Source organism: Elephas maximus, chromosome 2 (genome assembly GCF_024166365.1).
Source record: "Elephas maximus indicus isolate mEleMax1 chromosome 2, mEleMax1 primary haplotype, whole genome shotgun sequence".
Lineage (NCBI taxonomy): Eukaryota > Metazoa > Chordata > Mammalia > Proboscidea > Elephantidae > Elephas > Elephas maximus.
Window position 1 is genome coordinate 126,184,232 of NC_064820.1, and position 25,312 is coordinate 126,209,543.

General features: G+C 38.6%; 1 protein-coding gene across 5 annotated transcripts in view; it reads left to right on the forward strand.

Moving 5' to 3' along the window:
• RAPGEF6 (Rap guanine nucleotide exchange factor 6) overlaps positions 1 to 25,312 on the forward strand; it is a 257,480-nt gene that overhangs the window by 211,970 nt on the left and 20,198 nt on the right. For 3 of the 5 annotated variants that reach the window (XM_049872961.1, XM_049872938.1, XM_049872952.1), the window contains 5 exons: positions 10,007 to 10,218; positions 12,751 to 12,874; positions 15,498 to 15,521; positions 18,817 to 19,037; positions 24,514 to 24,705. In XM_049872961.1, coding sequence (XP_049728918.1) covers positions 10,007 to 10,218; positions 12,751 to 12,874; positions 15,498 to 15,521; positions 18,817 to 19,037; positions 24,514 to 24,705 — 773 coding nt within the window. The remainder of the gene's footprint in view (positions 1 to 10,006; positions 10,219 to 12,750; positions 12,875 to 15,497; positions 15,522 to 18,816; positions 19,038 to 24,513; positions 24,706 to 25,312) is intronic. The other 2 variants (XM_049872947.1, XM_049872968.1) reach the window with 1 other exon arrangement.

The following is a 25,312-nucleotide window of genomic DNA, read 5'->3' on the forward strand; positions in this document are numbered from 1 at the left end:
TCTATTTGAACAACTGCCTCTTGATCTATGTACAGGTTCCTCATGGCACAATTAAGTGTTCTGGAATTCCCATTCTTCCCAGTGTTATCCATAATTTGTTATGATCCACACAGTCGAATGCCTTTGCCTAGTTAATAAAACACAGGTAAACATCTTTCTGGTATTCTCTGCTTTCAGCAAGAATCCATCTGCCATCAGCAATGATATCCCTGGTTCTACGTCCTCTTCTGAATCCGGGTTGAATTTCTGGCAGTTCCCTGTTATGTATTGCTGCAACCACTTTTGAATGATCTTCAGCACAGTTTTCCTTGCATGTGATATTAATGATACTGTTCGATAATTTCCACATTTGGTTGGATCACCTTTCTTTGGAATAGGCATAAATATGGATCTCTCCCAGTCGGTTGTCAGGGTAGCTGTCTTCCAAATTTCTTGGCATGGGCAAGTTAGCACCTCCAGTGCTGCATCCATTTGTTGGAACATCTCAATTTGTATCCTTGTCAATTCCTGGAGCCTTGTTTTTCGCCAGTGTCTTCTGTGCAGCTTGGACCTCTTCCTTCAGGACCATCATCAGTTCTTGATTATGTGCTTCCTCCTGAAATGATTGAATGTCAACCAGCTCTTTTTGATACAGTGACTCTGGGCATTCCGTCTATCTTCTTTTGATGCTTCCTGCATTGTTCAGTATTTTACCCATTGAATCCTTCACTGTCGCAACTCGAGGCTTGAGTTTTTTCTTCAGTTCTTTCAGTTTGAGAAATACCAAGCGTGTTCTTCCCTTTTGGTTTTCTAATTGCAGGTCTTTGACATGTCATCATAATACTTTAATTTATCTTCTCAAGCTGCCCTTCGAAATCCTCTGTTCAGTTCTTTTACTTCATCATTTCTTTGTTTCACTTTGGCTACTCGCATTCAAGAGTAAGTTTCAGGGTCTCTTCTGACATCCGTCTTGGTCTTTTCTTTCTCTCCTGTCTTTTTAATGACCTCTTGCTTTCTTCATGTATGGTACCCTTTGATGTCTTTCCACAACTCATCTGGTCTTTGGCCATTAGTGTTCAAAGTGTCAAATCTGTTTTTGAGATGGTCTCTAAATTCAGGTGGGATATGCTTAAGGTCATACTTTGGCTCTCATTGACTAGTTCTAATTTTCTTCACCTTCAGCTTGAACTTGCATATGAGCAATTGATGATCGGTTCTGCAGTCGGCCCCTGGCCTTGTTCTGACTGCCTGATAACATTGAGTTTTTCCATCATCTCTTTCCGTAAATGTAGTCAATATGATTCCCGTGTATTCCCTCTGGCAAGGTCCACATGTGTAGTTGCCATTTATGTTGTTGAAAAAAGGTGTTCACAACGAAGAAGTCATTAGTCTTGCAGAATTCTGTCATGCAATTTCCGGCATCATTTTTATCACCAAGGTTATATTTTCCAACTACCGATCTTTATTTGTTTACAGGTTTCACATTCCAGTCACCGATAATTATCCATACATCCTGATTGCATGTTTGATCAATTTCAGATGGCAGAAGTTGGTAAAAATGTTCAATTCAATTTCTTCATCTTTGACCTTAGTGGCTGGTGCATAAATTTGAATAATAGTCATATTAACTGGCCTTTCTTGTAGACATATGGATATTATCACTGACAGCGTTGTACTTCAGGATAGATCTTGAAGTGTTCTTTTTGATGACGAAGGCAATGGCATTCCTCTTGATTGTTCCTGGCATAGCAGATCATATGATTATCCTATTCAGAGTGGCCAATACCAGTCCACTTTAGCTCACTAATCCCTAAGGTATTAATGTTTATGTGTTCCATTTCATTTTTGACGATTTCCAGCTTTCCTAGATTCATACTTTGTACATTCCATGTTCCAATTATTAATGTGTGTTTGCAGCTGTTTTCTTCTCAGTTTGAGTCATGCCACATCAGCAAATGAAGGTCCCAAAAGCTTGACTCCATCCACGTCATTAAGGTTAACTCTCCTTTGAGGAGGCAGCTCTCCCCAGTATTGAGTGCCTTCCAACCTGAAGGGCTTATCATCCTCGCAACTGGACCAATAAGTAACATTATGATAAACGGAGTGGTTAAGCACTTGGCTGCCAACCAAAAGGTCAGAGCTTCCAACGCACCAGCTGCTCAGTGGGAGACATATGTGACAGTCTGCTTACATAAAGATTACAGGTGGAGGGGGGGCCAAGATGGCTGACTAGGTAGACGCTACCTCGGATCCCTCTTGCAACAAAGACTTGGAAAAACAAGTGTATCAATCACATACATGACAATCTATGAACCCTGACCAACAAACACAGATTTAAAGAGTTGACCTGAGTGACAGAGACCCAGAACGAACAACTACGGGGAAGCAGCGACTGTTTTCAGAGCCTGGAGCCAGCATCCCAGTGAGGTAACCTTGGCGCCGGGCTTTGGGCTGGGCGCAGGGGAGCTGAGCACAGCATCCTGTGATGGTGCAAACACGGGGCGCAGCCCTACCCCCCGAACTGACCTCGGGAGGGGGCCCAGCCGGTCAGCGTGGGTGACGCAGCTGGCAGGAGAAGTCGCCGGGAGGCAGTGACTGGTTTTGGAGCCGGGAGTGCAGCGTCCCAGCCAGGGAACCTTGGCGCGGGGCTTTGGACTGGGCACAGGGGAGCTGAGCACGACATCTGTGACGGTGCAAACACGGGGCGCAGCCCTACCCCCCCTGAACTGACGCTGGGAGGGGGCCCAGCTGGTCTGCGTGGGCAGCGCAGCAACGTGGCTGGCGGGAGGAGAAGTCACCGGGAGGCTGCAACTGTTTTTGGAGCCCAGAGTGCAGCGTCCCAGCCGGGGAACCTTGACGCTGGGCTTTGGACTGGCAGTGGAGGAACTGACTGCGGCTTCTGAGATAGCGCAAGCACAGGACGCAGGCCTGACCCTCGGGGGCAGTCTCTACCCAGCCAGCGCACACAGGCGACTTGCCCCTCGGGAATCTCAGATAAAACAGTCATCCCAAGCAAGACAAGTAACTTTGTCTATATTCCGGGGTGCTACTCTCTCCTATTTATCTGAACCCTCCCCTCCTCTTCCCAGGCGGCTTCATTAACATTGGAATTTCCTGAGCCAGAGGAAGAACTGCTCCGCGGTTTTTCTTTTCCTTTTATTTTATTTATGTATTTATTTATTTGGTCTTTTCCTAACCCATTCTTCTGGCCTGAGAGAAGCAACCACAAAAAACCCGGGGATCAACACTCCTTCCCTAATTGGACTAAAAACACAGAACCAGCTCCAGCCACGCATATGAGATCCACAGTCTTGGGCTTTCATCCCTACAGGGAACAAGGTGGCTATTGTAATGCAAAGGCATTTCTGATAGGGATCTGACTGCATTTGTTTTAGCAGATTTACTGGAAAGACAAGTTTCCCAGGTCTGATATCTCAGCATATTCAACAGAGCCCTCACTGACCCACAACAGGGAATTGAGGGCTGAAGCTCCCCCCAGACCACCTAGCCTCCTGCCTTAGGGGTCTAAGGAGGGTGACACCTACCAATCTGTAGAGGTGCTTGCATTGGGGGCCTAAGGTACAGCGGCAGAGCCCACCCACCAAGGTGCTTTAGGAATAGAGACACACCTACCTCACTGACACTTGGGGGAAGCCTGTCAGCATCCTGCCCCCCCTGGAGTGTGAACCCCTGCTGCTACTAGACTCTGGTGCACAAAACTATCACCACTACTTCTCAAGGTGGATAGGTGACAGGGTGCATCACACACTTGATGACCCAAAATCAGATTCTACTCAAGAATAGCAAATGGATTCAGGCATATATATCTGGTAACAGCCCAAACCAGCTGGTAATAGGTCATAAATAAGTCAAGGGCTACAACAATCAAGACAGCACAATCTAGTAGCCTATTCACGTATATTGAAAGAAAACAAAACAAGATAAGACTCGGTGAGCATATATAGAATAAATCACTACAATATCTTAGTGATGGCTCGGAGACAGCAGTCGATATCAAACCACATAAAGAAGCAGACCATGACAGCTTCTACAACCCCCTAAACAAAAGAATCAAAATCTTTCCCAAATGAAGATACAATCCTGGAATTATCAGATACAGAATATAAAAAACTAATTTACAGAATGCTTCAAGACATCAGGGATGACCTCAGAAATGAAATAAGGCAATCTGCAGAAAAAGCCAAGGAACACACTGATAAAACAGTTGAAGAACTCAAAAGGATTATTCAAGAACATAGTGGAAAAATTAATAGGTTGCAAGAATCCATAGAGATAACAGCATTCAGAAATCCAAAAGATTAACAATAAAATTACAGAATTAGACAACGCAATAGGAAGTCAGAGGAGCAGACTCGAGCAATTAGAATGCAGGGAAATCTGGAGGACCAGGGAATTAACACCAATATAGCTGAAAAAAAATCAGATAAAAGAATTTTAAAAAATGAAGAAACCCTAAGAATCACGTGGGACTCTGTCAAGAAGGATAACTTGCGTGTGATTGGAGTCCCAGAACAGGGAGGGAGGACAGAAAACACAGAGAGAATAGTTGAAGATCTGCTGACAGAAAACTTCCCTGACATCATGAAAGACGAAAGAATATCTATCCAAGATGCTCATCGAACCCCATTTAAGATTGATCCAAAAAGAAAAACACCAAGACATGTTATCATCATACTTGCCAAAACATTATCATAAACGGAGAAAAGATCGAGCTTGTCAAGGATTTCATTTTACTTGGGTCCACAATTAACACCCATGGAAGCAGCAGTCAAGAAATCAAAAGACAGATGACACTGGACAAATCCATCTGCAAAAGACATGTTTCAAGGGTTGAAGCACAAAGATGTCACCTTGAGGACTAAGGTGTGCCTGACCCAAGCCATGGTGTTTTCAGTCGCCTCATATGCATACGGAAGCTGGACAATGAATAAGGATACAAAAGAAGAATTGACGCCTTTGAATTGTGGTGTTGGTGGAGAATATTGAATATACCATGGACTGCCAAAAAAGCAAACAAGTCTATCTCGGAAGAATTACAACCAGAATGCTCCTTAGAACCAAGGATGGTGAGACTGCGTCTCATGTACTCTGGACATGTTATCAGGAGGGATCAGTCCCTGGAGAAGGACATTGTGCTTGGTGAAGTAGAGGGTCAGTAAAAAAGAGGAAGACCTTCAATGAGATGGATTGACACAGTGGCTGCAAAAATGGGCTAAAACATAGCAACAATTGCGCGGATGGTGTAGAACTGGGCAGTGTTTCATTCTGCTGTACATAGGATCACTATGAGTCCGAACTGACTCAGCTGGCACCTAACAAGCAACATATTTAAAGATACGTATTATATACAAAGTATCATAAATTTCTCTCTGTTAATGTAAATTATTTTAATAGTTTTCTAAGAAAGAATTATCTTTCTAATCTGGCATGACTCTGCATTCACGGTGCATTTTTCTTTTAATACATTATAAAATCCTCTTTGCAATTGTTTATACAGAATTTTTGTATCAGCTTTCATGAGTGAATTGATAGTGTTTTTCTTGGTTTGTTGTTTTGTGCTGTTTATTTGGGGTTTAGTATCAGTAGTATGCTGGCTTCATGAGATGTGAACTTTTGCATTCTTTGTTTATGCTCTACAATAGTTTAAAAAGCATTACAAATAATCAGCTGGCAAAGGTTTAAGAAATTCACCTGTGAAACATTCTGGGGCTGATGCTCTTTAATTACCTTCTGTATCATCTTTTGAGATTTTATATCTCTTTCGGTTTGTGTTTCTTAAAGGAGAGTGGCAGATATTTTCTATAATTATTTTAAGTTTGTGAGCCTAGGTTATGGTCTCTGTTACAGCTACTTTACTCTGCTGTTGTAGCACAAAAACAGATGACGGGCCTGATTTGGCCTGCTAGTTACAGTAGTGACCCCTAAAATATCTGTTTCATCCAGGTTCGTTTGTTTGTTTTAGCAGCTTTATTGAGATATAATTGTTACACCATACAATTCACCTATTTAAAGTATACACTTTAGTGGTATTTAGCATAGTCACAGATACGTGGAACCATCACCACAATTTTAGAATATTTTCATCACTTCAGAAAGAAACCATGTACCTGTTAGCTATCCAGCCTTCAGAAAGCCTCCATACCCTTGCCTCCAGCTCTTAGTAGTCACTTCTATCTCTATAGATTCCCCTATTCTGAACTTTCCTATAAATGGAAACATACGGTATGTGGTCTTATGTAATACTCTTCCTCACTTAGCCTGGTGTTTTCAAGGTTCATCCCCGACATAACATGCATCAGTACGTCATTTCTTTTTATGACAGAATAATATTCCATTGTATGGATAATTTCACATTTTGTTCATCTGTTCATCAGTTGGAACCCTGGTGACACAGTGGTTGAGAGCTTGGCTGCTAACCAAAAGGTCAGCAATTCAAATCTACCAGTTGTTCCCTAGAAACCCAATGGGGCAATTCTGCTCTGTCCTTTAGGGTCGCTATGGGTTGGAATCGACTCAACAGCAGCGTGTTTGTTTTTTTGTTTTATTCGTCAGTTGGTGGACATTTGAGTAATTTCCACCTTTTGGTTATTATAAATAATTCTGTATGAACATTTGTGTATAAGTTTTTGTGGGGGCATATGTTTTTGGTTCTCATGTATATACTTAGGAGGGAATTGCTAGTTCATATGGTACTCTATGGAAACCCTGGTGGTGTAGTGGTTAAGTGCTACGGCTGCTAACCAAGAGTTCGGCAGTTCAAATCCACCAGGCACTCCTTGGAAACTCTATGGGGCAGTTCTACTCTGTCCTGTAGGGTCGCTATGAGCTGGAATCGACCCGACGGCACTGGGTTTGGCTTGGTTTTTGGTATGGTACTCTGTTTAATTGTTTGAGAAACTGCCAGACTATTTTCCAAAGCAGCCTCACCATTTTACATTGCCACCAACGGTATATGAAAAGCAAAAAAACCAAACCCGTTGCCATCAAGTTGATTCCAATTCATAGCGACCCTATAGGACATAGTAGAACTGCACCATAGGGTTTCCAAGGAGCAGCTGGTGGATTTGAAGTGCTCACCTTTTGGTTAGCAGTCATAACTCTTAACCATTGCACCAACCAGCGGTCCAACGGTATATGGGCATGCCAATATCTTGACATCCTCTCCAACACTTCTTATTATCTGACCTTTTGATTCTAATCATCATAGTGGGTATGAAAAACGTAGTGTCTCATTGTGTTTTTGATCTGCATTTCCTTGATGGCTAATGATTTTGAGCCTCTTTTCACATTCGTATATGTTCCTTAGAGAAATGTCAATTCAGTTTCATTTTTGTTTTCTTCAGGGATACGAATTATGCAGATTTTAGGTCTCCTTTGCTTGTCTTCCGTATCCATTTTTTTCTCTCTAATTCCTTTTATCTCTGTCGATTTCCGTTTGATTGCTTTTGTTAATCATTTCCTCCATGTTCCTTACACAGTGTTTTTAGCAGTGTCTTTTTTTTTTTTCTGGAAACCCTGGTGGCATGGTGGTTAAGTGCTACGGCTGCTAACCAAAAGATAAGCAGTTTGATTCTACCAGGCCCTCCTTGGAAACTGTATGGGACAGTTCTCCTCTGTCCTGTGGGATCCCTATGAGTCAGAATCGACAGCAGTGGGTTTTTGTTTTTGTTTTTTCTTTATGTGGGTTCTGATAAGGACCTTCATTTCTGTGTTGGTTTTATTTTTTCGTTCATTTCTTTTCTAAAATTTGCCAGTTAATTTTTTATCAACTTCTCTTACTGTATTTTCCCTAAGCTCTTGCGTTAACCCCTTTTTTCATTAATTTATCTGAAATCATAGCTAGATAGTTGGTTAGTCACAGTTTTTATGCGATTGGTGGCAACATTTTCCTGCTCTGTGCTCTTTAGCTATTTATTTTTCCTTGTAGTAACTTGGTATAGATCCTGTGTTCATTCCTTCATTTTGAATGAAATGAATTTTCTTTTACCAGCTATTTGAGGAGGTTCATGTGGGAGAGAAGTCAGGACAGTATTCCTGGCTAGCAGGAGTTGGCCCTAAGTGAGTATGTGAATTGTTTTACCCTTTGCTTCTCCTCAGCAAGTGAAGGTTGGCAGCTAAGTTTAGATCTCCTTACAACTTCAGAGTTTCTCCCTTCTACCCTGTCTCACTGTCAGACTGCGTCCTCTCAAGATGTTATGTCAGTGTGTGTACTGGTTTAATCTTACCTTCCCTGTCACTTCATGGTAAAGAGCAGGGTCCAGCCCCCACCTAATTCTGTCAGTCTGTGGACCCTGTTGTTTTTCCAAGTAAGGGATTGTTATTTTTGCTCTTAGCGTGAGTTATCTGCTTTGGAGAACTGTGCTCTGCCAGCTTACATTGAGATCTTCAGCTGCAGCATCTTTGCCTACCCCTATTTGACCTTGACTGTATTTTGGCAGGCCTTCCAATGTGTTTGTTCTTCCAATGTGTTTGTGGAAGAAAAGCCTGGCAGTCTGCTTCTGCAAAAGATTATGTCTAAGAAAACCCTATGGAGCAGTTCTACTCTGTAATATATGGGGTCACCATGAGTCGGAATAAGTTCAACAGCAACAGGTTTCCAGTGTGTAAGGGTTGCAGATATCTCTTAATTTTAGTGGATGTGAGTTTACAGTACTGTTGTTCATCCCTTTTGTAGTTGTTTGGGGTGATTTCTGAGAAGCAAAAGGAACAAAGATGTCTTGATTCCATACCTTAAAATTAGAAGTCAAGAGAACATTATGAATACAGTAGTATGGGTGAAAGTCAGATGGCTCAGAATCAAAGAGAGATTAACTGGTAAGATAATGGAGGCATTGTCCATGCACCACTCTTGTGGGAGCCCAGCCATGGGAGGGTAGTATAGAGGTAAAGGGATGGGGAACAGTTGCAGCCTAATTTGCAGGAATTATTTTTAAGTTAGGGGATATCTGAACTTGTCTAAAATCCTGTAGAAAGGAGACTTTGACTATCTGGAGAGTTAGGGGACAGGATTAGAACCTAGAGGCGTGGAAGTGTTAGTATTGGGGACATGACTGAACAGAGTCACAGAAAAAAGAATGCCTCAGTCCCAGAACTTGCCTCAATGATTATTTTACAACTGTGTTCATCATTAATTAAACCACTCTCAAATATGTAATGTCTCCGTAAAGATATTTTTAGGTAAAACAAATAAAAACATTGATGCTGGAAAGGATTTTAAGTTAAATGTCTTTGTTATGTAATTATATGTGTTACTTACACACTAAGAGTAAAGATGCGCCTGACCCAAGCCATGGTATTTTCAATTGCATCATATGCATGCGAAAGCTGGACAATGGATAAGGAAGACTGAAGAAGAATTGACGCCTTTGAATTGTGGTGTTGGCGGAGAATACTGAATATACCATGGACTGCCAAAAGAAGGAACAAATCTGTCTTGGAAGAAGTACAACCAGAATGCTCCTTGAAAGCAAGGGTGGTGAGACTGCATCTTACATACTGTGGCCATGTTGTCAGGAGGGATCAATCCCTGGAGAAGGACATCATGCTTGGCAGAGTACAGGGTCAGCGGAAAAGAGGAAGACCCTCAACAAGGTGGATTGACACAGTGGCTGCAACAGTGGGCTCAAGCATAACTGATTAAAAGGATGGCACAGGACCGGGCAGTGTTTCGTCCTGTCGTGCATAGGGTCGCTGTGAATTGAAACGGACTCTGTGATACCTAACTACAATGACATACTAACTACAAAATAAAGGCTAGTCAGGCATCGACTCAACGGCAATGGGTTTTATATACCTATAGGCAAGCAAAGTAGTTCCTCTGAAGGAAGATCCAAAGGGCACCTTTTGTTTTTTTTTGTTTTTTGGTAGTTCTATTCTTTATTTCAGCGGTGTCCACACATAATTTTAGCTTTATTACAGAAACTTGGTGAATGTACTCTACTGACCTAAGTGTCTCTCCCCCTCCCTGCAAGTCCTTTTTTAATGGTTTTATTCTCATCTTTTGCAGTGGCTTGAACCTGGCACCTGTAGCGCGACTAAGAGGTACTTGGGAAAAATTACCAAACAAGTATGAGAAACACTTTCAAGACCTACAAGACCTTTTTGATCCATCTAGAAACATGGCAAAGTATAGAAATATTCTTAGTAGTCAAAGTATGCAGCCTCCAATTATTCCACTCTTCCCCGTTGTCAAGAAGGATATGACATTTCTACATGAAGGTATTTGAAAATTAGCATGTTTAGCTTCAGCAAATTCTACAGAATTGTTTATGATATATTCAAGTCTAATGATTACATGTCATTAAAGCTTTACGTAGTTAAATATAGCACATTTTAGGAATCCAAAAGCCACGTTGTTGATGAGAACAAATTTAAGTGTTTACCGTATGCATTCAAACATAAAATTGACTTACTCCAAGATCTGTTTAATAATTCTTGTTGTTTTATTTAGTAATATTTTACCTTCCAACTTTTTCTTGATTTTTTTTTAACTGAAGTCTTCTATACATAGCAATGTAATGAATTATGACAAAGCAAACACCCATATAACTAACACCAGGATCAAAACATAAAACATTGTCTGCCTCCCAGAAGCCCCACTCATGCTCCTTCCCAAAATACTACCCTCATCCTCTTCCCCAGAGGTAACTGCCATCACTGCTATCCTGACTTCTAGTTTTTTTTTTTTTTTTTTTTTTTGCCTATTCTTAGGCATCTTGAATCCTGTGGCTTGATATTTTTCATCAGTTTTGGAAAATTCTAAGTCATCACGTCTTCAAATTTTTTGTTCATTCTTTTATTTCCTCTCCTTCAAGCACTCTTATTTTGCCTCTGTTAGACCTTATCACTGTGTCCCTAAAGTCTGTCTCTGATAACTCTATAATCTGGATCCCTCATGGGTGCACTTCTACTGTCTCTTTTTTCTCTTGTATTTTAATCATGTTATCTTTTATTTTGACGTACTTGTTTATTTTTAACAAAGTAATGGATGTTGTGTATAAGAAACTGTTGTTATAGAAATAATCCGAGGCTTTGGATGATGTCCTTTTCCTCCAGAGAGAAGTAAAACTTGCTTCCGGCAGGCAACTGGGTGAAAGCAATCCAAAAACACCTTAATTCATTTTTAATTTTTGACATGATTTAACAAAGGTTTATATTCATTTCATGCTTAGTCCCAGAATGTAACTCTTCAGGGTCCCAGCCCAAAACATTGAGGATTTATCTGTTCTTAAGTTGTTTTTTCTCTAACCTAAAAGGCAGAGTGACCCTGCTTAGTTTGTTAGCTTATCAGCCTCTTTTTCTGAAATCAGCAGGTGCCTGGGATGGGCAGGCACTGGGAAATACTAAACCTGCATCTCTGCCGCCTTCTCCTGATCTTCTTGACTCTGTAATTCCCTACTACCTTGTTAGGTCTCTGATACCTTCAAGCATATTTTTTTTTTTTTTTTTATGTTTTGTCCAGCTTTTTAATTGTTCTCAGCGGGAGGATTGTTCTGAATTGCGTAGTTTACTCTTTCATTACCATTCCTTTTTCATAAGGAAATGTTGGTATAGGCTTCAAACTTATTTTTCTAACATGCTCCCTCAAAACAGATTTATGTGACTTGAGAGTGCTTTCATGATCAGTTTGTTTCCAACTTGTGTTGAGACCCTGATCAATTCATGTATCCAATATGTAGCTGCTGCTCTCTGTGAGATAGGAGACTACCCAGTGTTTCAGATCGTATGGTTCTCAGACTTGGCTTCAGGGCCTTGTGCTTCCACAGAGGCACCTCAGGGGCTGTCATGAAAGATGCTGATTGTTACAGATGCTGCTGTAGACAATCATACTGCCCTTTGAACACATCGTTTTTGCTTTGTGGTTTGGACTGAGTAAGCCAACAAATGGGCTCAGTCTGATTTCATACCTAATATCTTGAAAGTAAAGTAGGCCATTTTGAAAGCTGCTTGAACATTTTTCTCAGAGAACTATTTAACAGAACAATACAAAAATAATTGAACATATGAACAGATAAATTTGTATTAATGATTCAAGTCATGATTATAAATTCAGATACTGAGAGGGAGAAATTGAATGGCAGGCTGAATACCTGTATACCTGTGAGGCAACCACCTCTTAGTTGCAGTGTAATTATTGCCATTTGGGAAGATGAACCTACTGTTACTTAGCCCCTCCCCCCGTTTTTCAACAGAAGTCAGAAATTCTTACATTTGTGGTATCTTCTACTTCTTAAAAGTTAACAACTCATTTAAAATTTTTTAACAAAATATTGTGGACCAAAGAAAACTTGTTTATGAGCTGAATTTAATTAATAGCCCACTTATTTTCAAGTGCTGTACCTATGCTGCCCCAAAGAGCAGATGTGGGCACTTGCTTAAAAGTGGGCTGGGCATCTGGAGAGGTAGATTTGAGGGGCTGCACATTTTATAGGCGTGCTTATTAAATAATGAGATTGGTTTTAGAAGCTATGCACAAAATCAGTGTATTAATAAAATAAAATAATTAATTTTTTATTACTTTCCTATATTCATAATCATTACTCCCATACCAAACAGAATTCCTCCCAGTGTATACCTCATTTTCTGGGAGCAGGCTTTAAGCCATCTATGGATTTAACAATTCTTAGGAAAAAAAGTTGGCATTTGATAAAGAAGGTTCTGATTTGTGCTGCCCAGGAATTAACAACTTGACATCTGCTTTTATATAGATATTTTAATTTTGAAAATTAAAGAATTACTTTAATTTTATAGGAAATGACTCCAAAGTAGATGGTTTAGTAAACTTCGAGAAGCTGAGAATGATTGCAAAGGAAATACGTCAAGTTGTTCGAATGACTTCTGCTAACATGGACCCAGCTATGATGTTCCGACAGAGGTATGTCATTGAAATATGTAAAAGTGTCAAAGAGTGGTTTACAGGGTGATATAATAATAATCACAGTATTTATGATTTGTTGACCATCAAAATTCTTGGCTGGGTGCAAATGGTTAACATACTTGGCTGCTGACTGAAAGGTGTTAGAAGTTCGAGTCCACCCAGAGATGCCTTAGAGGATCTATTTCTGAAATATCAGACATTGAAAACCCTGTGGAGCACAGTTCTGTTCTGACACTCATGCTGTGAATCTGACTTTTCAGAGTATATGGATATTTCTGTATTGTAATTGTTCTTTAAAATAGCAGCAAATTTAAACCTAAGAAAATTGCTGGTCTTTACTGTAGTTATCACACAGCACATATGTTTTCGTCTTGTTTCTAGCTTAAGCTGTAAACTTAGTCTGCATAGGTCTATTATTTTCACTGAATATTTTAAAAATTCTGTTTCTAGCTAATTCATACTTCAGTCTTCTAAAATATAGTTCTTATTCTCAAATTATACTACTGCTGTTTTATTTATAGTAAATGCTTTGATATGTTGTTGTCGTGTGCCATCAAGTCAGTTCGAACTCATAGTGACCCTAAAGGACAGAATAGAGCTGCACCATAGGGTTTCCTCGACTATAATCTTTACAGAGGAAGCCCTGATGGTACAGCAGTTAAGTGTTAGGGGAAAGGTGGGTAGTTCGAACCCACCAGCTGCTCCAAGGGAGAAAGATTTGGCAGTCTGCTTCCATAAAGATTTACAGCCTTGGAAACCCTATGGGACAGTTGTACTCTATTCAGCAGAATCGCTATGAGTCGAAATCGACTCAGTGACAATGGGTTTCACAGGAGCAGACTGCCAGGTCTTTCTCCCACAGAGCCACTGGGTGAGTTCAAACTGCCAGCCTTTTGGTTAGCAGTGCTGAACCATTGCGCCACCAGGGCTTCTTTCTTTGATATAGTTTATAAATTGCAGATTTAAGTATGTTCCATCTGTAATACATATGGAAAGTATTATTTGTATTCTGTACAGCCTTATCTTCTAAGAATGCTTTTTTAAAATTCATTTTTAATGCAATAACAAAGGCTTCATCAAATTACAAAGTAGCCAAGCTGTTTCCAGTAATTGTTATAATTTTCAGGGTAAAAAGACATTAGGGTTTTAATTTTTGGTCTAATTATCCTCTGTACCTATATGTTTAGCTTCAGTTTATAAGAGCTTTTAAAATAAAATATTTACAGAGGCAAACACAATCCCTGTGGTTTAAAAATATATACTCTGATGGAAACAAAAATACTTCGTTCTTTAAAAATCACATTTGAAGTTTCTGTAACCAAACAGAATCAGTGTGTATCAGGATTGGTGTCTTGTTATTTGTTTGCTTGTTTTGTTTTGTTTTTTGTTTTGTTTTTTGTTTTGTTTTGTTTTGTTTAAATCACTCTTCATGAGTCTTTGTAAATAGTTGATCTCATGGTTCCTTTAGTTCATAGATCCTCGAAGTATGGAGGAAGGGATATGCCCAGAATCTCCTCTTTCTTACCTACCCCCTTCTTACCATCCCTCTGAGAATCACTGCGTGTAATGAGAGATGTCGTTGCTCCAGTTTGGAAGCAGAAAACAATAAACCAGGACCAAAGCAAACCTGGAGGCAGGTTTCTTTGGGTTTTTTTTTTTTGCATGTCTAAAAGCTGCACAGTGGCCCCACTACTTCCTGTTGTCTTACATAGACCTCCCTTCACTCATATATGTTACCAGCTTAGTCCCTGAAGACAATGCATTTGTGACCCTGCCAGCCCAGTTGATAATGCACTGAGTACCAGCTAGGCTTCAGAAATGAGCAAAGGAGAAAAAATGGATGAGGAAACAAATGAACCTGCTTGTATTCTTAAGAATGGCCTGGGCTAAGTAGAATAAGTCAAGGGGAATAGTAAAACATTTATAATTAGATTGTACTGAACCTTCCTCAAATCAGTTTTATTTCTCAGCCAGTTCTAAAATGCAGTATCTTTCTTTGAGCAAATAATTGTCCATGTTAGTGATGTGTGTTTTCTAGTGTGGATGAAATAACCCCTTTTATTTTAACATAATCAATTCGCTGACTGAAAAAAATAATCTTTATTTACTAACAGTATTATAAAGATATATACTAGATATTGATGGTATATCTTTATTTATGTTTTAAGTTAGATTTACTATTCAAAATTTCTTATAGAATACATTGGCAGAGAAACTTCTGAGCTTAAAAATGAAATTACGACTCTTAATGTTTCTTGTAATTTCATCCTACCACTTAAATGAGTGGCTCAGAATATTTTCAGGAAAAAAAATTTCTATCCCTTTCCTAAAAACTTTATAGTAAGTAAATGTTTTTTCTCTAGATGACTTACATATTAAATATGTAATTGGTCCAAAGTGTATTTTCTTAACTTTTTAATGGGCTTCAGTACACATCATTTATGCATCTTACTTCCCAGCATTCCATTAAAGTCATTTTACTGTTAAGCTTCAGCCTTTTTCTAGTAAAATTTTTCTGCTCTATTCTGTCTGCATAGTTTCTCTGACTCTCAACTGTTGTCTTTTTTCTGTGCTTTCCTATTCAAACACATGCTTCAATGTTTGTGGCTCTTGCTTACAGGAAGAAGAGGTGGCGAAGTCTGGGGTAAGTGTAGAGACGAACGCAACTGGAATGAAGGTTGTGCAACTTTTAACATACACTGCATCCTTTTTCATTAATGCATGCACATAAAATAGCATGCGTTCTATTAACCCTGTCAGCCTACATTCCTGACAAAATGCCTTTTGCTAACAAGATGAAAGTAGTGTCAGAGCTAGCTTTTTTTTTTTTTTTTTTAACTTTACTTTTCCATTATTGATGTCCCATAAGTCCCTTTTGGATTTTAATTTAGTGGTGTCAGTTAAATAAGGATGATGATGGTGAATATTTATTGTGTCCTTGCTATATGCCAGTAACTGTTCTAAGGACTTTAAATGAATTATTTAATTCTCCATCTACCCGCTGAAGTAGGTACTATTATTATTCCCATTATTATTTCCCATTGTGTAGATGGTAAAGATAGAGTTACCCGAAGTGTTATATCTCATTAATGGTGGATCCAGACCTTGGCCTGATTCCAGAGTTCAGGCTGTTTTCTTTTATTCAAATGTCTTATCTTATAAAAGTAAATGTATAAATGTATAAAAATGGATAAGCGGCCCATTTATAAAGGTTGCATTTTCCATCAATTTTTAAAAAGAGGCCTTTATCCAAGCTGTACTATAAAATTGAGTTAATATATAATTGTACTAGAAGATGATTTTCATTCCTCAGATCTGCCTAATAGCATGAGACTTCTGGGATCATTTAAATTTTGTTTTGAAATTCTTCCAACTTTATTTAAAGTTTCCCTTGTCTCTTTAAAACTGTGATAGAGTCAGAAACTGCTACCTTTTCTTGTTTAAGTAGGTTCAGGTCTCTGCTCATATATAACTAGGTATCTATTTAGAATCGTAGAATGTGAGGATCCTAGAAATCATCTGTCTAGTCTTTTCATTTTTAGATGAAGAAAGAGGTCCAGAAATGAGATGGCTTTTGTGGAAGAACAGATTGTATAAGAAGAATTTTGTTATCTTAAGGCTCTAGTGAATCATGAAGTTATATGCTTTTAATACATATAAGGATTTTTTTGTGTGTGTGTGTGAGCCACTTTCTAAGTGTCTTACTTTAACTTGAGTCTTGTCTTATTTGTGGTCTTGTTTTCTGTTAAAGCAAGGTGAAGCTGATTTTTCTTCTGTTTTCTTCCCCCATCCCTGATGTGTACTTTTCATATGTTTCTATCTACGTATACATTTATGTCATTGTAGAAATTGTTACCTGACATTACTATTGTGAAGAAGAATACTTGGACCATATATTTTAGTGGATCTTTGGGGTGTATGAATGACTTACACTACCAACACATTCTCTGTTTATTCAGCTTTAGGATCATATTGTGTGATGCTTGCAGCATTAAGTATTTTTGTTTTTATATCAGAGCATTTTCTGTTGAAGATATTTTATCATTTGTCACAGTGTTTTCATGTATGAGTTTGTATCCTAGATTTGTGGATACCCTCTCTTATTTTTGATATCAATGAAGAAAAAGCCATTAAACACTTGTGTTAAAATTTAGTCCTAAATGTTGGGTCTTGATTTTACTGTATTTCTTTGAATCCAAAGCATCATCGATTTTTATAGACGCACCATTATCTTATGTACCACTAAAGAAAAAACACTGCAGTGCTTTCTTAGCACTAAGAATTTTTTACTAAAAGAGCTCATACAGACTTAGGCTTGGGTTTTTATCATATAACACCCTTGTGCATACATAAAAGGAAAATATGAGCAAAGTAAATTGAGGTATTTCTAAAACTTCTTAGTATTCAGAATCTGAATCATTCCTAAAGTCTTCAGTGTCCCTTTTTATTTTTTTAACCACTCACATTGCCCTTTGTCGCCAAGTGTGTTCATGATGCAGCATTTCTTGAAACAAGCCATAAGAGAACCAGAGCCACTCTCAGTGCTGGGCTCTTAGACTGGCCTTCCAAATGCTTAAAGCGAACAGCCTTTTGACATCTACTCTGGGAATATTGTTAAACCTGTCAGATTCGCTACTTCTTACTTGATTCCGAGAGGTTTAAAGTGATTCATTAATGTCATTGGATTGTCTTCCAAACCATTCTGCAAACTCTGATGTTTGTGCATATGTAAGCACTGACATCCACATCACATCTTCTGTCTGACCGGTAGTACGTGAAAGTTGCTGTTGAATGTAAGGCCCACGCCTATTTCAGAGGTCTGAAAATATGAAAGAAAAAAGCACCATAACATTATTTTCAGCTATGTTCCGCTTGATTTATAATTAAAAAAGTAGGATTTGGGTGTGTATTTGAAACTGGATATGTGAGCACTGAAGAAAAAGTTTGATTGTGGTCTGTGTATTAGGATATTTTTGTGTAAATATAGAGCTAATTTAGAAAACCCATAGATACATTTACTATTTTTGAATTATTGTCATGGCAGCTGCTTCAAAGTTAAAGTCATCCAAGAACTTTGTATATGCTGCCCTTATTAGAAAGGACAAACACCGTTACAGTTCCTGTTCCCTATTGCTGTAGACGTAGTCATCGTAGGCAGCTGTTTGCCAAGGAGGGTAGAGTTGGGTAAAGCTGCAGCTTGTTTGAATTGGGATTATTTCTACCTAGTTTGCAGTTCCATCACATTCAGAGGGATTGAAGAAGAGAGGCCTCAGACCCTCAATCTTAGAACCCAAATATTACCTTCCTGTTCCCTATGTGAGTAGAAGCATTAGGTAGTTTTTTAACTATTTCTAGTCTGTGATTATACTTTATTGAATGGAAATGCTATTATTTTTCACTAGTATCTTACTGGTTGTTCTCTTTTAGTTTTGGCCAAAATCTATTTATTGATAAGGTTTGGCCAACGTGCTAAGAATGGGCCTGCTGTAGATAGTAATGGTGATGACAGTAGCATCTCCATCCACAGCAGAACAGACAAGCCAGGTACTCTGGAAACTCGCTTGCTGAAGAATCCTGGTGCAGATAGACTTATCCTGACCCAGGCTCTTGCCATATCACCCAAATGTGGATGGCCCCCAGAGCTAGAGGAATGCTTTTACTTGTGCCATGGGTTATATAGACACAAACACAGGTCTTATGACATATTGTTGGGGGGAGGGGTTGTTATCTTATTCTTTTGAATTCTGCCCTTTGCCAAATCTTGTTCTTAATTGAGAACATCGCCATGTGTGTCAAATTACTTTGCATTAATGCTTTTTATCTTTTAACTTATTTGCATCAGCATGCAATAGCATTAACAGAACAAAATTCTTTTACTCTTCAATCTGCTACCCATCTCATCTTTACAGCTCCCTATTGAGATCTCCCTCTTCTTACAGGTCACTGAGTCAAGGCAGCACAAACTCAAACATGCTGGACGTTCAGGGAGGTGCTCACAAAAAAAGGGCACGCCGCAGCTCCCTGCTTAATGCCAAGAAGCTATACGAGGATGCTCAAATGGCAAGGAAAGTGAAGCAGTATCTTTCTAGTCTAGATGTGGAAACAGATGAGGAAAAGTTCCAGATAATGTCATTGCAGTGTGAGCCTGCATATGGCACCTGTGAGTACCAGCCCCTGAGTTTCCATTTGTGTAGCACTAAAAAGCACAACAAAATAGAAATTAATTTTCTCTAGAATTATGCTGCATTCCCAAAAAAACTGTTAACTTTTACTCACAAGAGATTACTGACATACCCCTAAGCATCATGTGATTCTGTTAATAAGATACTGAATCCCATCCATTCCTGATGATTACCCTGAAGCAAGAAATAGAGGGATAAAGAGTTTATGGTTGAAACCAGGAAACAACATTCTTCTTTAAAATTCTTGTAAAAATTGAAACATTGTAAAGAAGTCCTTCTGTTAGAGAAAATTTTTAACCTTTATTTCTAAATAGGGAGTAAACGTAAGTAAAAATGTTATTTTTTTTGTTTGTTTCACAAATAATATCATTTATCAACTAGAAAATACAAGAAATTTAATTAGAGCATCGTTAGAGGTATTAGGTGTTTTTATATAGGTATTGGTAAATAAGGTAAGCAAGAAAAATTAGACATTTTGTTATTGTTAATATCTAGAATAAAAAATAGAGATCTATTTCTCAGTATTAATTTTATTTTAATTAAGTACAAACAACAGATTGCAATATGTCTCTGTGAATAAATTCATGAGTTGTAAAAGCAGGAATAAAAGACGGTAAAGTATACTCTTGTTTCTTATAGGAAAAAAAAGATTTTACTTCTTCAGTTAAAATTTTGGTTAAATGTTATACTGATAAATATCCCAAATAGGATTTGATAAAATGTTGACAATATAGAACCAAAAAAAGGTCAGAATTTCTCTTTCGATGTCCCTAATTTTAGGGGATGGTAGTCATCATGAATTGACCCCAAAGATTCATAAGTGGTATTTGCATAGTAACAGAAAAAGTGTATCAGTAGAGTATAATAGAGAAAATGGAATTAGGACCAAATATTGATGACAGATTTAAGTGTGACAGTAAGTTTAAAATACCTCGAACACTCTACCCATAGGAGAAGGAGTAGAACGTGATGGAAAGAATGCCAGCCGAAGGACAAAAGCAGAGTGTGAATCTGTTACCACTTGAGGAAGGTTCTTTTCATCCTAGATCTCTGTTTTCTCAAATTTAAAACTTTGGCAAGGGTTGGAAGTACATTTTGTCTCTGTGATTCTTTATACATCAAATGTATTGAATTAGGAGAAAGTACTAAAATAAGAAAAGCTAACAATCACTGAGAACTTCCTATATCTCAGGTACTATGCAATATTTATAAATATTGCTATTTACTCCTCACAGCCACCTCTTAAGTTGTCCAGTAATGGGACTGTATTCCAATGAGTTAATGCACAGAAACAACCTGCTGATACAGAGGTGTCGTGATATGTATTACAGTGAAAAAGAATTCACTCAGATACTAAAGTGCTAGAAAAAAAAGTTAAGTAAATTGTTTCCTTATCAGTACAAGGGGTAGCATATATGGCCATTAAAAATAATGAATTTATATAAACTGTTAAGGTATCTAGGAAAATATCACACATGTGGTGTCAAAAATAGTATCAGCCAAAATTAAAAAAAAAGAAAATAACAAATGTTGGAGAGGCTGAGGGAGATTGAAACTCTTACACACTGCTGGTAGCAGTGCAAAATGGTATAGCCATTTTGGAAAATGATATGATTCTTCCTTAGAAAGCGAGAAATAGAAATATCATATGATCCAGCAACCCCACTCCTAGGAATATATCGTAGAGAAATAAGAGCCATCACATGAATAGACATATGCACACCCATGTTCATTGCAGCATTGTTCACAATAGCAAAATGATGGAAACAACCTAGATGCCCATCAACAGATGAATGGACAAACTATGGTACATACACACAATGATAAAGAACAATGATGCATTTCACGACATGGGTAAATCTTGAGGGTATTATACTGAGGGAAATAAGAGAATCACAAAAGAACAAATATTGTATGAGACCACTACCATAAAAACTCATGAAAAGGTTTACATACAAAAAGAAACAATGTTTGATGGTTAAGAGGGAGGGGAGGGGTGGGGATGGAAAAACACTAACTAGGTAACAGATAATTTGGTGACGGGTAAGACAGTACACAGTATTGGGAAGTCCAGGACAGCTTGTCCAATGCAAGGTCATGGAAGCTCCATAAACACATCCAAACTCCCTGAGGGGCCAAATTACTGGGCTGAGGGCTGTGGGGACCATGGACTCAGGGAACATCTAGCTCAATTGGCATAACATAGTTTATAAAGAAAGTGTTCTATGTTTTACTTTGGTGAGTAGCATCTGGGGTCTTAAAAGCTTGTGAGCAGCCATCTAAACCACTAGTCTCACCTCTGGAGCAAGCGTGAGAATGAAGAAAACCACAGGACTAATGGAACACAACTACCACAGCCTCCACCAGCGTCTAGCACAACTAGATGGTGCCGGGCTACCACTGCTGACTGATCGACAGGGATTGCAATACAGGGACAGTCAGAGTTGGAAAAAAATGTAGAACAAAATTCTAACACACAAAAAAAGACCAGATTTACTGGCCTGACAGAGACTGGAGAAACCCCGAGAGTATGGCCGCTGGGCACCGTTTCAGCTTGGTAATGAAGTCCCTCCTGAATTTCACCCTTCAGCCGAAGATTAGACAGCCCCTTAAAAACAAAACGAGACCAAATGGGTACACCAGCCCAGGGGCAAGGACTAGAAGGCAGGAGGGGACAGGAAAGCTGGTAATACGGAACCCAAGGTCGAGAAGGGGAGAGTGTTGACATGTCGTGAGGTTGGTAACCAGTATCACAAAACAGCATTGTATACTCTTTAATGAGAATCTAGTTCTGTAAACCTTCATCTAAAGTACGATCATAAAAAAAAAAGCGCAGCCATGTGAAAATGGTACATGTTGAAAGTAAAGACTGAAAGAGTGTATAGAACCTTTAAATTTTATTCATTTTTTAAAGTTCAGAGCTATATACATATAGCTAACTCTGCTTCAAATGTTCACCAGAATTTTTTTTTTTCCCATGTAATTCAGTATAGACTTTATCATCTTGTGGTTGTAGAATACAATTTTTCCTGGTTTCAGCTGATAAAAGTTTGTTTTGGTTATCTGGTTTTCTTTGTTCCGTAAATCTGACTGGAGATGTTCAAGATCATAGACATTTATTTTATGCTTTGCTCATGGTTAAGACTGTGAGACTCAGAAAACTCACAAACCCTCCATTTCATTCTCCGCTTCCCTTTTTCTCTGTGTGTCTCACACACACACACAGCACCTGCATACCTTCCTGCTTTCCACATCCACTCCCAGACTTGTCTCTGTCTTTCTCATAACACTAAATGGTGCCCTTCACTGCATATTTAATATTGATTTGAAATGAGAAAAATCTGTAGACCTTTCTTTCTTAAAGTAGGTTTTGTAAAAAATTAATTCAGTACATATTCCTTTAATTTGGTTTCTGTTACATAATTGATTTTTAAATGTTTAGTTTAATAATGTCTTTATTCCCAAGCCTAAACTATAGCTGATCTTTGAGCATTATGATATTCGGTTCTTCCTAATAAATTAGTCTCTGTGCGTGTGTGTGTTAACTGCTACTATTATTGACTCTCAACACTACATGCAGCTTTGTACTCAGAGGCAGCAAACTAATAACTCCTTGCAAACACCATGCTGTTTCCTCTGCCTGAACCAACTTGCCTGGACCCTTTGCCTAATTACCAGCTGCCATTGAGTCGATTCTGACTCATGGTAACCCCACGTGTATCAGCGTAGGAGTGTGCTCCACAGGGTACCTTTGGGTGGACTTGACCTCCCAGCCTTTTGGTTAGCAGCCAAGCATGTGGGTGTGTATGGTCTTTGGCATTTATCTATGAACCCTTTTATTTAGTTTCTTGATTTTTTTTTTTCTTTTTTATTCTAACAATCATTAAAGTAAGATATGAGCACAGGATTGATATTGAGAGTAGGGGGGAAATGTGTTTCATGACTCTTAACTGAAAGTTAAATTTTCAGTTAATTCTCAGCCACTGTATATTATCTTCTAGTATTCCCTATGTTTTGGCTTTATGAAATGTTTCCTAATTCTTATCCCTCAAAATATACTCTAGACTCTCATAATAAAAGCATGATAGCCGTACTGGCACAAGTTAGACATGTTAGTTTTGCATTTATCTTGGTATTTAAACATATACATTGTGGAGTACTGAAGTTGGACCTGAGTTGAAATCACTCTGAATAACTGAAGGATTAAACACGCTGTTGAAGGAAGAAGTTCTTTGCTTTGGACTGCAGTATTGATTTTATACAAAGGCAGCAACTTTTTGTTTCTAAAGTCAGAGTTCTGAATTTTTAATTCTGACAGTTCATTTTCAAATACTCTAACCATGGATTTAACCCTGGTGGCATGGTGGTTAAGTGCTACAGCTGCTAACCAAAAGGCTGGCAGTTTGAATCCACCAGGCACTCCTTGGAAACTCTACGGGGCAATTCTACTCTGTCCTGTAGGGTTGCTATGAGTTGGAATCGACTCAACAGCAATTGGTTTGGGTTTTTTTTTTTTTTGGAACCATGGATTTGTAAAATAATGTCTTTAATATTGCTATGTGTAGTAACTGAAATAATTTTATTCGTTCAACAAATACCTATTAAGCACTTGTTTTCTGTCAGTCACTAGGAATGTAGGGATATAGTAGTAAACAATATACAGTCCTTAATAGCCTAGTGGGGAGCAGACAGTATTTGATTAATCGTACAGATAATTGGATTGTTACAAACTATGCTCATCACCGTGAAGGAAAGATACAGGATGCCATGAGAACGTAAAACAGGGTATCCAGTCTAGTTGCTGCAGGTTGTAGGAAACTAGGGAAGGGCTCCCTGAAATTTGTAAGGGAGTTATCCGAAAGACGGAACAGGTGTTACATAAGTGAAGAGGAGCGTTCTGGCTTGGGAATGAATGAAGGCTGGTTTAACAGAAGCCTAGAGGGTGTGGGATTGGGGAAAGAATAGGTGCCTGGTCCAACAGGGCAAGCCGATGCTAGACCATGCAGGGCCTTAAATGGGCCTTGTTTTAGGGAATTGGCTCTTGATCCTGAGAGCAGTGGTAAGTCATCTAAAGGCTTGTGCAGGGCATATGGAGAAGGGAAGTGATCAGATTTTCATTTTGAAAGCGTCACTTTGCTGCTGTTTAGAGAACAGCTTGAAGGAAGGGAGGCTAGAATTGCTAAAGTGAGGGTATTGTTTCAGTAATATAGATGAGAGGATGTTAGCTTGGCCTTCAGGGTGATGTTGGATATGGCAATAGTCAAGAGATTCAAGAATTATTTAAGAAGTAAAGTTAACAAATGATTCTACAGAAATTTTAGAGATACTTAAATTACTGTTAAGAAAATTATTTTTTGTGTTAAGATTATTTTAAAGCAAATATTTATTACCGTCATTGGTAATTAACTTCTCAAAAAAAGTGGAGAATCACCTATTTCTTACTCTTTCTTTTAGTGACCAAGAATTTAGGTGAGAAAAGATCAGCCAAATCATCAGAAATGTCTCCAGCACCTATGAGGTCAGCTGGCCAAACAGCCAAAGGCCACCTGCATCAGTCCCACAGAGTAAGCCAAGTACTTCAGGTGCCAGCTGTTAATTTGCACCCCATCAGGAAGAAGGGCCAAACAAAAGACTCTGTCACACTGAGTGAGTATTCGCAATTAATATCGTTAGGTTCCGACTCGTAACAACCCTGTGTGCAACAACAGAATGAAACGCTACCCGGTTCTGTGCCATCCTCACAATTGTTCATATGCTTGAGCCCATTATTGCAGCCACTGTGTCAATCCATCTCATCGAGGGTCTTCCTCTTTTTTGCTGACCCTGTACTTTACCAAGCATAATGTCCTTTTCCAGGGACTGATCCCTCCTGATAACATGTCCGAAGTGTGTGAGACGAAGCCTCACCATCCTTGCATCAATTAGTATTATACTCATTTAACTGAAATTTCTAGGGAAATTAGAAGGAAAAATAATTACAAATGTAAAAATGCTTAGGCAATCAGCTATTTTGTAGTTTGTGTAATATAATCATCACTTCATGAATCAAAAATGTCTCATTTTGTCTGTAGGTGTTTGATAACAGCATACGTTTGTTAAATGCTGACCTTGGAATTCCTCTAATGCTGAAATCTGTATAATTATATCAACAGAAAACTTGGAGAGATACATCTTGGGTACCAGGGGCCTACTGCATTGAAAAGCTTGAAGGAGCATTTATTAAATATCCAGTGCAAATGCAGCCTATAAAAAC